We start from the raw sequence: 14,451 nt of genomic DNA, 5'->3' as shown, positions 1-14,451 counted from the left end.
CCGCTTACCTTTGCATGCACTGGTGGAGCTGGCCCATCAGCTGAAACAACTGGAATCAAAGCTCTCTGCGCGAAAATAGGAGATCTACACTGATATCATGTCGTATCTAAGGACAAAAATCAGCTTTGCTCTCCTGCGGAGCTCTATCCTCTGCAATCGTGGGTCAAGGACACTTAGGTGGCGCGAAATTGTAGATGCCTCGATGGGAGCTGTGGTTGAAGAAGGGAGGCTGTTAGTGTGACTAATCTACTTTCGTCATTATTTGTATGGTTTCTAATGGTCTGTCTTTTGTTTTTTTTCCTCAGCTGATGTTTGTATATATCATTTTATTGATAGATTTAAACAATACGAAATGCTTCATGAAGACGTAGTGCTGGGAGGGCCACGGACCAGCCAATATTCACCCAGTGTTGGGGAGGGGCATTTAATTTACCTATTTTATTAACAAAATTGCATAGTAAATCATTAACAATTACTTAGTAAATTTACATAGTAAAATAAAAAGTTGTTTAATAAAAAATTAGAACTGTAAATCACAGTAATATTAATAACAAACTGAAACTGTTCAGATCGCAGACCCTTGAGTAAACTGTAAATCCCATTCTACAACTACTAATCGAGTGTATATGATTCGCAACTGTTATTTTTTATAGTGATTTACTATGTAATTGCAAGTGTTCTATAACTTGGCAATTAATCTGCTATTTTTTAAAAAATATTTAATAAAGGGGGCTTGCTCTTAAGCCGCGTAGGATAATACAATGGATGAGTAGTGATCCCCCACTATGAGACATCACTGCATCTTATATAATTTAAGTCAAGGCACTATAACACTTTTAGAGCTGCGTCAAAAGAATTGAATTTCTATGTAAGCTGATTTGTTATGAATCTATTCTCCCCTCCCGCTCTATGGCACTGCATGAAATTTGGGCTCTGCTATTGAAATTTGGGGTCTTTCCCATGATAGCGTACCCCCCCCCCCCCCCAAGCTTAGTGGTCAGATAACATATAGTCCCCCCAATCTAATGAGAAAGACCCGAATTTCGCAGAAAAATTGCACATTGAGTTAATGACGACTTGTATAACTTCAATAATTGTCCAGTTTGTTGTTTTGTAGAAGGATAGCTTTTTCGTATGTGCAATATTAATGTTTTCCAGGTTTTATGGCAGCCGACGTAAAGTCAATATCTACTTCAGTCGCGGCGCATTACAACAAAATTGAGGAGATAGGTCTGCAAAAAAGAACCGAAACAAGAATTTATTATCTCAGAAATTTTAATAACTGGATTAAATCATGCCTAATCAACCACGTTGCAAGTAACTTTAAATCGGTCTGCGTGGAATCAAGAAAACGAAAATCGAATTTCGAGGACAGTGAAGTGGGCTCCAAGTATGCCAGAATGGAAAATGAAAACAGAAATTCCGTCCATAAAAACGAAGCTGATGGTATAGAGGTGTTAGACATGTGTTGTGGGAAAGGCGGAGACTTACTGAAATGGGCAAACTGCGCCGCACCTGTTAAACTTCTCATTGGTGTAGATATAGCCGATGTTTCAATCGAACAGTGTCGGACGCGGTACGAAAAAAGCAGAAACCGAAATCAGAGGTGATTCCTTTGCTTCCTGTATGAATGATTATTACTTGCACTGTGACTGAATATGTTTTAGTTGGTTATTTGGGAACAATTCGGAGATTAATTGGACATTGATTGTCTTAAATTATCGATTTCTTTTTCTACTTTAAAACGAAACCTCAAAGTAAGGGGCACTCAAAGCCGACATTGGGGGAAAAAGGGGGAAAGATCCAGCATCAACCAACTCTTTTTGTTCAATCTAGGGGAACTTGTGACTGAATTTGTGACTGAATTTGTGACGGAACTTGTGACTGAATCCAACTCTTATAAGACCCCATCTAATCTCTATGTTTCTCACAAAGTTCTGCAATCCCGAGAGGGAACTACTCAAGGCGACCCACTTGCAATGGCAATGTATGGACTAGCTATTCCTCATCGAAAAGGTTTCCGACGACAACCTGATTCAAAATGGTACGAGGATGACGGAAACGCCGCCGGATCGGCCGAAGCGCTGAAAGTCCTTCTATCGAAGTTGAAACTGCATGGTCCTTCATTCGGTTATAATGTTATCAAATGCCATCTTATCACCAAAGCAGAGTTCGTCAATGACGCAAAAAACGTGTTTAAAAGTGAAGAAGTAGATATTATTGATGGATCAAGAGTCCTTGGATCTGTTATCGGAAACGTGGACTCCTGCAGACAATACATAGAAGATCAAAAGCAAAACTATCTACGTATATTGCAAAAATTAGCCAAACACGCGAAAATTGCACCTCAAAATGTGTACAAATGCTTGACGAACTCTGTGCAGCATAAAAAAACCTTCTTATTGAGGACAACGCCAGACACGTTCGACTTGTTGGAAGAAGCCGAGAAAGTTATCAATGATAACCTAATCCCTAACCTTGTATGTAACACAAATTATGACGAGACCTATCGCGACATATTTTCTCTCCCCGTACGCGAAGGTGGACTCAACATCATTCGCCCTGAAGATAGAATTCTCGAATACGAACGTTCAAAAACCATTTCAGAGCCGCTATCCCTCGGGGACGTATCAAACATCGAGTCCGAACAATTAAAAAGAGTTGAGAAGATCAGAAAAGATAAATCAGTGAAAATGATTGAGAAAAAATCCAGCATTGAAAACTGTTTGAATGCAAACAAAATGTATGCAATTGATCTAGCCTCTGAAAAAGGAGCTTCATGTTGGCTTAATGCCATGCCATTGAAAAAGTATAACTTCAATCTGCCCAAGTCTGAATTCCGAGATGGTATTGCTCTTCGGTATGGTTGGGAGCCCCCCAAACTTGCGTTCAACTGTGTTTGTGGTGAGCCGTTCACAGTTGCCCATGCCCTTCACTGTCCCAGAGGCGGGTATACCCACTTAAGACATAACGACATCCGTGACTCTTTTGCCAATCTGCTTGAAGAAATTTGTTTTGATGTTGAAATCGAGCCTAATCTTCTGCCGTTGCAAGGTGAGTCCTTTGCAAATAAAACTACCAGCACTGAAGATGACGCACGATTGGATATTAAAGCCATTGGCCTCTGGGACAGCAGATTCACAAAAACGTTTTTCGATGTAAAAATCTTCAACCCCTTTGCCAAAAGCTGCCCGAAAAATATCGAAGACGCGAATAGCTACCATGAAAATATCAAAAAATTGAAATACGAGCCTCGAGTTATAAATGTTGAGAAGGGCGCTTTCAGTCCGTTGATTTTTTCTTGCACAGGAGGAGCAGGACCTTCAGCAACTCGGGTGATAAAGCAAGTTGCCAGCAAACTGAGCCTTAAGAACGACTACTCCTACGCCAACATCATCACGTTTATCCGAACGAAAATCAGCTTTGCGCTACTCCGGAGCTCCGTACTCTGCCTGCGCGGTTCCCGCTCGCTCCGACGATCGCAGCCGGTCGAGGCTTCCATGGGGGCGGTTGTCGAGGAAGGGAGGCTTTTAAGTTGATACTCCTTTATTTGATTTTCTTTTAGATTTGTTTTTCGTTCTGATAATTTTTATCTCACTTCAAGTTGATTGCTGGTTTGTAGCAAACCCTTCGCTGTACCCAACCTTCTCTCATCTCCTTTTTAAATTCGTTCTTTTTCTTAACTGGTACCGATTGAACTAATTTTTGCCACCATTTTTGTAAATACTGTTCTCGACCTTTCTGTAACTGTTCTGATTAAACCCCACATACATTTTGTCTCTATGCTATTGTAGTTTGTTCCCTTCTAATTTAAATTATTAATAGCCGCAAATTCTAGGGGAACCTAGCGCAAAAGAATTTGGAATATCAATTAGTGTACCAGTTAGAGTGTAACTGGTGTCAAAAATATCTATGTCGACAGTACAAGTCGATCGACATGTAGCCACTAGGTTTCAGAGCATCAGAAGAATTATTACCGGGTAGGCCATAATTTTAGAGAATGCTATGACTGGACAAGCAATATATTTTTCGGGAATTCCTGGTTCATGTAGTGTGGAAAAATTAAGGATAGAGGCTTCTGTTTTCACCGTAACTGTTTAGGAGAAATAAATTCCATATGTGATCGCAGTTCTCTAAAGTTTGTCCCCCCCGTCAACTCACTCCCCTCCACCTTCCGACACACGCCATTCCACCCGTAACCCAACAGGACGCTCGACCCCCTCGGTCCTCGGTTCCTTCTCACCGCGGTACTAATAAACACCTCCCCAATGCTCACCACACACTCCTTAATTTATGCTAAAGCTAGCCTCCTTAAACTGAAATGAAGGCAACCGCTCGCCAGTCGTTTGAGAAAAATTCACACGGCGTTTGTCGGTTACGTTTATCTTGATTTTTAGTAGGAATATTTTCAGAAGGTGACGATTGCGTTTTACTGGTGCATTCTTGTGATTTGTGGATTCATCATAGGGGGCCGTTAACGGTTTATTTAGGGGGCCGCATGTTAAAACAGCATCTGCTCCAACAATTCAAACTTGTATCGCTGGAAAGGAACGTTGGTGGCTTCAAAAGTTTTTTTACCTTTAAAAAACGGAACCACTAATTTTGATTTTTAACATTGTGCTAATTTTGAATATAATTTTAAACTTGTAATATTTAACCCCTGGGTTAGATTTTCAATTTACTTGTTTAAAAAAAACTTCGACACTAATTTTTTCATTAAATTTTACAGGTTTTTAATAGCCGCACAGCGATAGCTGGGGCTATTATTGGCCTTCTCTTGGTTTTTTTTACAATTCAAAGAATTTGAATTGTATTGGGGCGCTGTCCTTTTTACAATTCAAAGAATTTGAATTGTATTGAGGCGCTGTCTTTTTACGACTCGAAGAGGAGTATTGGAGAAGTCCTTTTTTTTAATCAATTTTATTGGAGTGATTCTTGAAGCGGGAAATGAAACGCGTGAAAAAATTTGGAGTGATTTTGGCGCAGAACAAAAGTGAAGAGCGGAGCGAAAAGAGTGGTTTTTGTTCATACCGCTGTTTTTGAGAGAGCGAAAAATTGGTGTGTGAAAAAATTTTCTCTAAGCGAGCGAAACTTTTTTGTTCACATGCGGCAATTTGAAGCAGTTTTTTTCATTTATTTTGGTTAAGAGGTTTGGTTATGATTTTGTTTTAATTTTAGGCTGGTTTCGGTAGTGGTTTGAAGGTTTCTGGATATTCATCTGAATTTTATGATAATTCGGAGGTTTTTAATGTATTTTGCTAATTTTTTTGGGCTAATTTTTGCGTTTTTTTGACGATTATTGTTTTACTGGCTCAAATGGGTATTGAAGAGACACCTTCTATTTGAGCAATTTTATGATAACTATTTTATTACTATTTATGATTACAATTTTGTGGGTAAGAATCATTTTTTTGTTGAGAATTGACAAAAAAATGGCGAAAATTGGAACTAATTTTCTTAATTTTTGCTGTTTTTCGTTTTTTTTTCCTGTTTCTAGCTAAGTCTCTCTGCCTATTATGACTTGCCTATTGTTTTTGCGAGCATCTGGATGACCTATTGGCTGAAGGGAATTTTTCTTTGGATTTATATGTGTTTGAAATATTAAAAAAATTTAGTAACTTTTTCCAGTTTTTCAGAGAAAGTTGTTTTTGAGCTTTTTTTTTCATAATTTTAGCCTAAAGTATTTTTTTTTTCAAAATTCTCATATGTGGTTTTTTGTAAGTACTAGTTGTTTTTGATGAAGTTATTTTTGCAAAGATAGTTTTTTCGGGATCTCTTATTTATCAGAACAAAATTTATCAGATTTTTTATCATATTTAAACAGATTTGATTTTATTGTTTTTACTTTTTTGTTTCATGACTTTGTTTCAAGATAATCATAAATTAGTGAAGGCACGTGTTGTTTGATGAGTAGTTGGATGGCGTTTAAATGGATTTTCACTTCGAGGCGTTTCCGGAATTCTTCCGGCTATGTTTTTTTTTAAGATCTGTTCACACATTTTCATGATTTTTGAAGTCAAATTGGAGTAGTGATTTTGGTCACGCCGAAAAAGGAAATGGAGCGAAAGAGCGAGTGGTTTTGCGGCGTGAAATGTTTTTCGCTCTAAGATTAATGTAGTGTGAGAAACGGTGTTTGAAGAAAAATTCGCTTTCTCGCTAGTGGTGTTTTGTTCACACGCGGCAATTACAAAAATTACACTCTGATTTTTACTGTTTTTTCGATTTTTTGGTTCGGATTTTTTTTCTAAATAGTTTTCCCAATCCTTTCACAGCTCATTGTGGACCTAGTTTTTTGTTAGAATCAAAATTACATATCCCACTAGTGGTTTTTGGTTCTCGCTAGCAGCATTTTGACATTGATTTTCTGTTTTTTTTTTATCTGATTTTTTTAGAAATGGTTTTCTCAATTCTCTCATTGTCCTTTCTAGGTCTAGTTGTTTGTTAAGTCAATGAAAATTCTTCGAATTGTACGTCAGGACTTGTCCTGCTATGTTTTTTATTTCGTCGTCATGATTTTTGTTAAGACCATATGACGTCACAGCCACTTTTTGTTCATTCGTTCATGCAATTTCAACTGAATTGCATGTGTGACGTCATTTTTCGCTCTTAGTGGAGCGAGTTTTTTTTGTTCATGCGCGTGATTAAATTATTGGTCAAACTTGACTTACCACACTCTCAAAAATGACTTCCTCACTTTGAAATTGACTTTTATTTACTTTAATTCAAAGAGATAAGGTCAAATGGGTGTGTGTCACTCTAACTGAAGGTTATTTGAGATCAGCTAATAGAGGCAGCAATAACTTATACAGATTTTTAATCAAAATATAACATATCAGCCTTCAATGAAAAGATGAATTTTTTTGGTCTGTCTTTTTTACTGTTTTCTTAGACTGTCGATCTACGAATCTATTGCGGCTATTTTCTGGCAATCTGCCAGCTATGTTTATAATTTTTACTTATAGCTGTAAGCTGAGCGGAGCTATATTGCGGTACCCTTGGCTTTTCATTTCGTCGTCTGACGCTGTTTAGCGTTTTACATTTTAATGTTTTTTTTTTCGTTTTTATTTTAATGACGTTGATAGCACTATTTTTAATGAATGGTACGTGAGAATTTTTTGCATGTCTTCTTCAATATATAACTCTTCAACTTTGACGTCTGTTTTTCTAATGGAGCTGATACCAAGATGTTAAGTATTCGGATTGATTGTATTGGTGTGCTGTCATTTTTAAAAGATCTGATCTTTTTCGGCTTTTTCACGTGTGAGAAATCAATTTTGCGTAATGATTTAAGTCACTCTGATTTAGTATATAAAGCTATAAAAGAAGTAGGCTTGAAGCGTGATTTTTAAAGTCGTACTATCTTTCAAGGGAAGAAATTGCTGTTTTTAAAAAAGTTCAGTTTTTGAGAATTTTTTTCACGTGCGTTATTTTTATGTCTCTTTTGGTTTTTTCTCTTGATAGCTGTTTATATGTTACAGATTTTGCTCAACTCCAAATGACATCAAAATGGTTCGCACTTTAAACTTGATTGTAAAAAATCATTTTTTGCTAGTTTTCTCTTCTTTCAATCCCAATCTTGGTTATGGGAATCAACGGCGGCCATTTTCCGGCAATCTGCCGGGTATGTTTTTCATTTATTCTCTGTAATGGCAGGTTGCATGGGTTGCTAACGAGGACTAAGTGAATATCCTTAAATGCTTTTTCATAGCAGTTGTTTTTAGGATTTTGACATTTTCTTTGCAAATAATAGAAGTAATTTTTTCCGTGCTTTTTATTTTGTCTTATCGCTTAGTCTCAAATTACTCCTCTCACTGGCCCTGTAGCGCAACGTAATTTTTTGTCAATTTATTCTCCGCAGTTATTGAGCCTACGTCTTCATTGACTGGGATGCCGTTTGTACTAGAAATGATGACGTGAACTTGTGAATCTTACCATCAATTGTAATTTGTCTCTTTCAGCCCTCTGACTCTCTAAAATGTTTTATGATCTCTTTCTCTCTCTCTCTCTACCTCTTTTTGTTGATGCCGCACTTCAGCTGCTGTTATGTGGCGTAATGTTGTCATCTTTTATCCTCATTAACACTCAGTTAAAGTAGAAATATTTTTATGGTAAATGATTTAACGGAAATCTTTGTTAATTGCTCTCAAAAGCAGTTTGTAGCAACTATATTAATCCTGTGTGTCTCTTTTATGCAGTTTTTCATTTGACCGATTTTTTGTCTGGCCCATTTGACTATTTGTCTTCAGAAACGGGATAAAGAGTTAGCGCCCTGTGGGCCATAAGTTCTCTTGGAGCCGTTCAGTCCTCTATTCTCCAAGTATGCGATTCACCGAAACTGTTTTGAAGACTTATACTTATGTTGTGAAGGGCGGTTCTTAGAAATTGATCCAACACGCACACCCACAGCCCCCACATCAGTCTTCCCCATTCTTCTTTTGCACCCCCGCTGCGCTAACCTGTTTTTCGGTGTGCTATCACTTAGTGTCGTTATTCGTACGACTCATTGGCTCTCTCATTCCTTATAGAAAACATAAAACATTTGACATGAAGGATACTTAGGGTTTGGGTACAGAATTTATGAGTAAACACTCTGTAAAGTCTCCCAGGGCTTGAGAATTGGTTTCGGGGTTCACACAAGCGAACGTTTCATTTCACACAAGCGAACGTTTCATTTTACTGTACAGTTGCTTCTACGTTTTAACTCGAATTGCTCTTTTAACCTCCATGTTTTAATGAGATGATTTTTGCTTAGATTAGATACATTATTTCGCTTGCTTTTACGAATTATACCCTTATTGTTAATATTGTTCCATCTGTAAATAAACAAATTGTACATTTCTACCGCAATGCTATCATTCCAATCCTTCGAAAAACTCTAAATGCGAACTTTATCAAATTTATGTTGACCTTTTCAAAAAAGTTGAAGAAAAAGATGACCTTATAAAGAATTTTGTTATACAATGCAGCACTTACATCAAAGAAAGGAGACAAGACGGTGATCAGGCAATATACAAAAAAGATCAGGAAGTACCACATAATTTAAATAACGAATACAAGGTTAGAACGTTTCCAACTTTTAATATTCCAGAAAACACGGAGAATTTATTACTTGGAAGTAGTTTGGTTAAGAATCTGGTCAATGATCATTCAATACCGCAAGACATCTGCATTCACGCATATAGAGGTTCAACAACAAAAGAAAAGATAGCTGTTCTAGAAAAATATCCCGAGAAAGAACTTAAAACTGTTGTTTTGCAAGATGGAACCAATTCGATTTTAAAACAAAAACATCGTGATGTGAACGACCTTTTCAATGAATACATTGAATTAGTGGAAGTAGTGTCTCACAAATTTAAACCCAAATCTCTAGTGCTAATGGAGATCCCACCAATCAAGTCATCAAATCATAACTCTGTTGCTAATGAACGAATATCTGCTTTCAACAATAAACTTGAAATTTATGCAAACTCTGCTAATAATATGAATTTGAAATTATTACCCATTCATCAAATGATGCTGAAACTACCCCACTACAACTATCTGTTTTACGATGATTTACATTTTAATTACCAGCAGGGAGTACCTTTTTTAAAGAATGCAGTTTTAGGACACTTTCTTCTCACATCAAACAATATAATTGCAAACGCTCAATACAATCGCAGTTTCAACCAATCGTTCAATAGAAATAAATTTCATTCCTTTCAACGCAAACCATTCAACCAAACGTATTACTACACCAGGGGAAATAATCATTTTTAATAATTCGTATAGTAACGCGAGATGATGTATTGCTTGTTTTATATTTCGATGTTTAGGGAAGGCACTTCATGGAAATGGAGAATCAGTCTCATTATTCTACTCATTTTATCTTCACGAACTGTATCTTCAAGTGAATTGGTGTACGACAGTTTTCATGAGGTGCCATTATTCGTGTTAAACAATAGAATATCGGGAACGCCTTTTATTTTCATTCCAATTTCTTTTTCCCGTGTATTAAATATTTGTTTTGTCTTAATAATTAAGGCTTCTATCATGATCCAATGTGGAGATGTAGAAGAAAACCCAGGGCCAGTTCTGAAATATGCTGAGTGCGTTAAAACAGTTGGCGCGTCTTTTAAAAATAATGTAAAGATTTTCTCCCTCAATTGTAGAAGTATTGTTGGTCAGAACTCCACCTTAAAGCAATTAATGGATGATTTGGGAAAAAAAAACAATTTTTGGCTTTACAGAAACATGGCTCAAAATGAATGACGATATCCGTTTTTGGGAAGTACGCAGTGAAAATTTCCAATGTTTCAGAAAAGATAGGAATCTTTCATTACATGACAAAACAAGTGGAGGTGGTCTGCTGCTCTATATATTTAGATCTTTCAAACCTAAAGAACGTTCAGATCTTAAAACCATCTCGGAATCGCGTTTCGAAAGCATCTGGGTAGAATGTGAGTTCATTAAAAAAAAGTATTTGATAAATATCTCGTACTGCCCGACCAAACACCTTTCTGAAATGTTTCTGTCAGAACTGGCGCTGGGAATTGACTGTGCTGCAGCTGAGAACAAACGAATAATTTTGATGGGCGATTACAATATTGATTTTTTTCAAAAGAACGAAAAACGAAAATTAGAAACGCTATTTATTCCGTACGGGTTGGTGTCATGTAACACAAAGATAGGGACAAGACAGAGTATCAATAAGACTGCATTGATTGATTATATCATCACAGAAAACTTCAAAAAATGTTTTGTTACAGAGAGCATCTTGAATAGTGATCACTATGGAACAGTTGTTATATTAGAAGAAAAAATGATGATGAAACAAATGCCAATCAAAAAAACTTTCTTCGACAAAAAGAACTATTCTAAAGAAAAATTCCAGGAATATATTCGGAGTTCAGATTGGAGTTCTTTCTGGATGTCACAAAATGCTAACGAAATGATATTCCAATTTTGTATCATAGTCGAGCAAGCAATAAGTGTGCATGCACCATTGAAATCTTGTTTTGTGAGGAATGATAAACCGAAAATTTTCCTGAATAGAAATAAATTCATATCTGGAAAAAGTTTCAAATCAGAAAAAGAAGCTTCCTTATTAAAACACTTTGTTTCTCTGAACACAGAAAAAAGTCGCTGGAAATTTATACAAGAAGTTAGGAACAAAGAAAAACAACGAATTGTAATAGATACTCTGCGTAACAGTTTCGGTGAGCTTATTACGAACGGAAAAGACATCGCAAACCTTTTGAACTTCAAGTTTTCAGTTTTGGGGGAGTACTTTGGCGAAAGAAAAAAATTTGATGAAACATTGTTCTCAGCTGATACGGGAAATGCAAATAAATTTTTTTTCAAATATGTTACTTGTAAAGAAGTCCATGATTTAATAAAATGTTTGAATGTGAACAAATCTTTGGGTCCTTCTAAAATTCCCGCATGGGCGTTGAAAGATGCCCAATCGGTCCTTGCGGAGCCTCTCTGTTTTCTGATAAACGAGTTTATTTCTGAGTCTTCTTTTCCGACTGACCTCAAAAAAGCTTTGGTCTCACCTCTTTATAAAAAAGGAAACACAGAAGATCCCACTAACTATCGTCCAATATCGGTAACCGGCGCATTGGCAAAAATTTTTGAACAAGTTATAAGGAACCAAATTAATGACTATTTGATCTCAAATAACTTGCTGTCACCTAAACAATTTGGATATAGGAAAAAAGTGTCCACAACAGATGCCATACTACAATGTACGGAATATGTACGAACCGAAATGGATAAAAAGAATACTGTTTGTGGAGCATTCCTCGATCTCTCAAAAGCATTTGACTCAATCTCACACGAAATACTAATAGAAAAATTGAAATGTTTAGGATTCGACGGAACATCTACACAATTGATTAGATCATATTTGAAAGACAGAACTCAAAAAGTAGTTTTCTCGGGAAATGAGTCCGACTGGATTTTACTTAACAGAGGAGTGCCGCAAGGGACAGTATTAGGACCAATATTGTTCAACATTTATGTGAATGATCTTCATAGAGCTATTGATAATAACAATTGTCAAGTAATCCAGTACGCCGATGACACTTTCCTCTATTCTTCTCATACTAATGAAAATATAGCCAGAAGTTATTTGGAAAAAAATATTGAAAAACTATGTTATTACTTCCAATCACATCAATTAATGATGAACAATAAGAAGACAGAATATATCGTGTTTGCTCCATCAAAAAAAGCACGAACTCCGTCTTATCTAAATGTTAACAATGTGAACATAGAAGAAACTTCGTCGGTAAAATATCTAGGAATAATATTAGACAACAAATTAAATTTTAAAGAAGAGATCAAAAGAATACTCTCCAGAATGGCGTGCAGCATCAAAATCTTGAAAGATATAAGGAACTGTTTTCCTATAAAAACTAGAGTAACACTATTGAACGCTCTTGTTTTAAGTCACATTCAATACTCATCTCTTATGCTCGTTGGTATCAGAAAAAATCTCATGATAACATTAGAAAAACAACTTAATTGGGGAATAAAAGTGTGTTTCAAAAGAAAAAAGTATGATCGCTCGACTGATTTAAAAATAAAAAACAGAATCATGCCTGTTGAATTCCTTCTCAAATATCGATGTATGGTTTTTTTCTTGAAATATATTAGGAAACAATTGCCAGCTTTTAGTAACAACAATTTATTGCAAACTTCTAATTGTAACCAGAATGCGAGAACGGGAAAAATTTATCCGGCTGTGAAAAGTAATTCGGAATTCCTCGATAAATCATTGATGCTGCAAGCCATGAAATTGTACAATGAAGTTCCATATGAACAAAGACAAAAACTCGATAATGTTAAGAACATCAAAGGTTTTTTGAAAGAATTCTATTTCAAGGAATATCTGAAGGACCCAAAGGCGTTGGAATACAGAGATCTGTTGCGGGACCTTTTTTAAGCTTTCATTGTTTTTAATTTCCTTATTATCTAATATATTTATTTTTATGTTTTTAGTATTCCAAACGTTGTAAATAAAATATTTTCTTATTGTTTTATGTATTTTAGAACTTGTACATTGCCATTTTGTTGACACTTTTAGGTGTGTAACATTTTGGAATTCAATGTTTTCTTTTTTTTTGATATAGGGTAGTGGTCGAAAATGTTAGGGGTGAATGGGGGGGGGGGAGATAATTCATCCAATGCCAGTTGATTGCACTGTTTATACTGTCTTAACCCAAATTGTTGTTCTAGACCCGAAAGAGCGGAATTTTTTACTCTGGACTGCACAAAGCATTCTATTTCGGAATTGGACAAGTACCCTTCAGATGCAAAATTTGATATCAGCAGCTGTCAATTTTCATTGCATTATGGGTTTGAATCAGAAGCTCAAGCTTTGTTAATAGTCGAAAATGCATGTTCAAGTGTTAAAGTTGGAGGATATTTCATTGGAACAACTTTGAATAACCGCGAGCTCATTCGCAGATTGAAAATTGCTCAAAAAACGGACGAACAAGCGCATTCGTTTGGAAGTGATGTTTACCAAATTAAATTCGAAAATGGGCATGAATTCCCAGAATACGGTTGCAAGTATCGATTTCAGCTGGACGGTGCCGTGGATTGCCCAGAATTTTTATGCGATATTGGTCTGTTAAAGAAATTAGTAGGGAAGCATGGTTTTGAACTGCAGGAAAGTTTCTCATTTCGAGAGGCGTTTTATAAGTTTAAAGATGACCCCAGGTGTAAAGACCTGCTTTCTGTCATCAACGCTTTGGAGCCGTACTACCCGAGGTCCCCAAACCTGTCCTCCAAAAACCCTCAAGATTACAAACACGCGTCAGCGTTCTTCGACGAATGCTTAAAGAAGAAGAGAGAGTCTAGAAGTCAAGAACGATTTTCAATCGGAACTATTTCTCAAAGCGAGTGGGAAGCTATTTCAGTGTATACGTGTTTCATTTTCAAAAGAGTTTCGCTTGAAGAAATTGATGTTGACTACAAATACGATGAACCGGAACTAGTGAAAAGTATTGAAAATGATTTGAGTAATAATACTGAAATGGAACCTCCTCTTGTTAGTGACTATTTTCCGAGAAAACTCAATTATGCCAATCGAAAATAAGTGATGATTTTGATAATATTTGAGTGATCGTTTCAAAAATAGTATTTTAATAGTCGTATAATGCAAGACATTCTTTTCTCAAAGTTTCTTAAAAGTCGATTAGATTCTATTTTGCGCTCTCCTTTCACAACACGAATCAGTAATTTTCCTATAGCAGAATACTCTGTAAAAATACTGCGAGGGCTTATGTTTTATGCAAAATCAGCGAGGGGAAGGTGATTTAATAGATCGCGGCAGTTGATGATAGCTGCAACACCTCCGTAGTAAACTAAGTATAACTTCTTGCTGCTAAATAGTGACCCTTCATAAAAAGTTTTTTTCAGCGTCCTCTATTTTTTATTTGAAAGATTTAACCTGATTTC

At 36.2% G+C, this 14,451-nt stretch overlaps 1 protein-coding gene across 1 annotated transcript; it reads left to right on the top strand.

Moving 5' to 3' along the window:
* The first annotated feature begins 1,137 nt into the window (after positions 1-1,137).
* On the top strand, positions 1,138-14,416 carry LOC142340626 (mRNA cap guanine-N(7) methyltransferase-like). Its single transcript, XM_075391319.1, has 2 exons — positions 1,138-1,606; positions 13,225-14,416. Exons 1-2 carry the CDS (start codon positions 1,164-1,166, stop codon positions 14,087-14,089), a joined length of 1,308 nt encoding a protein of 435 aa, XP_075247434.1. The 5' UTR covers positions 1,138-1,163; the 3' UTR covers positions 14,090-14,416.
* The last annotated feature ends 35 nt before the right edge of the window (positions 14,417-14,451 follow it).

The sequence above is a fragment of the Convolutriloba macropyga genome, chromosome 6, assembly GCF_964194025.1.
Source record: "Convolutriloba macropyga chromosome 6, txConMacr16.3, whole genome shotgun sequence".
NCBI lineage: Eukaryota > Metazoa > Xenacoelomorpha > Acoela > Convolutidae > Convolutriloba > Convolutriloba macropyga.
This window is presented reverse-complemented; position numbering and strand designations above follow the sequence as displayed.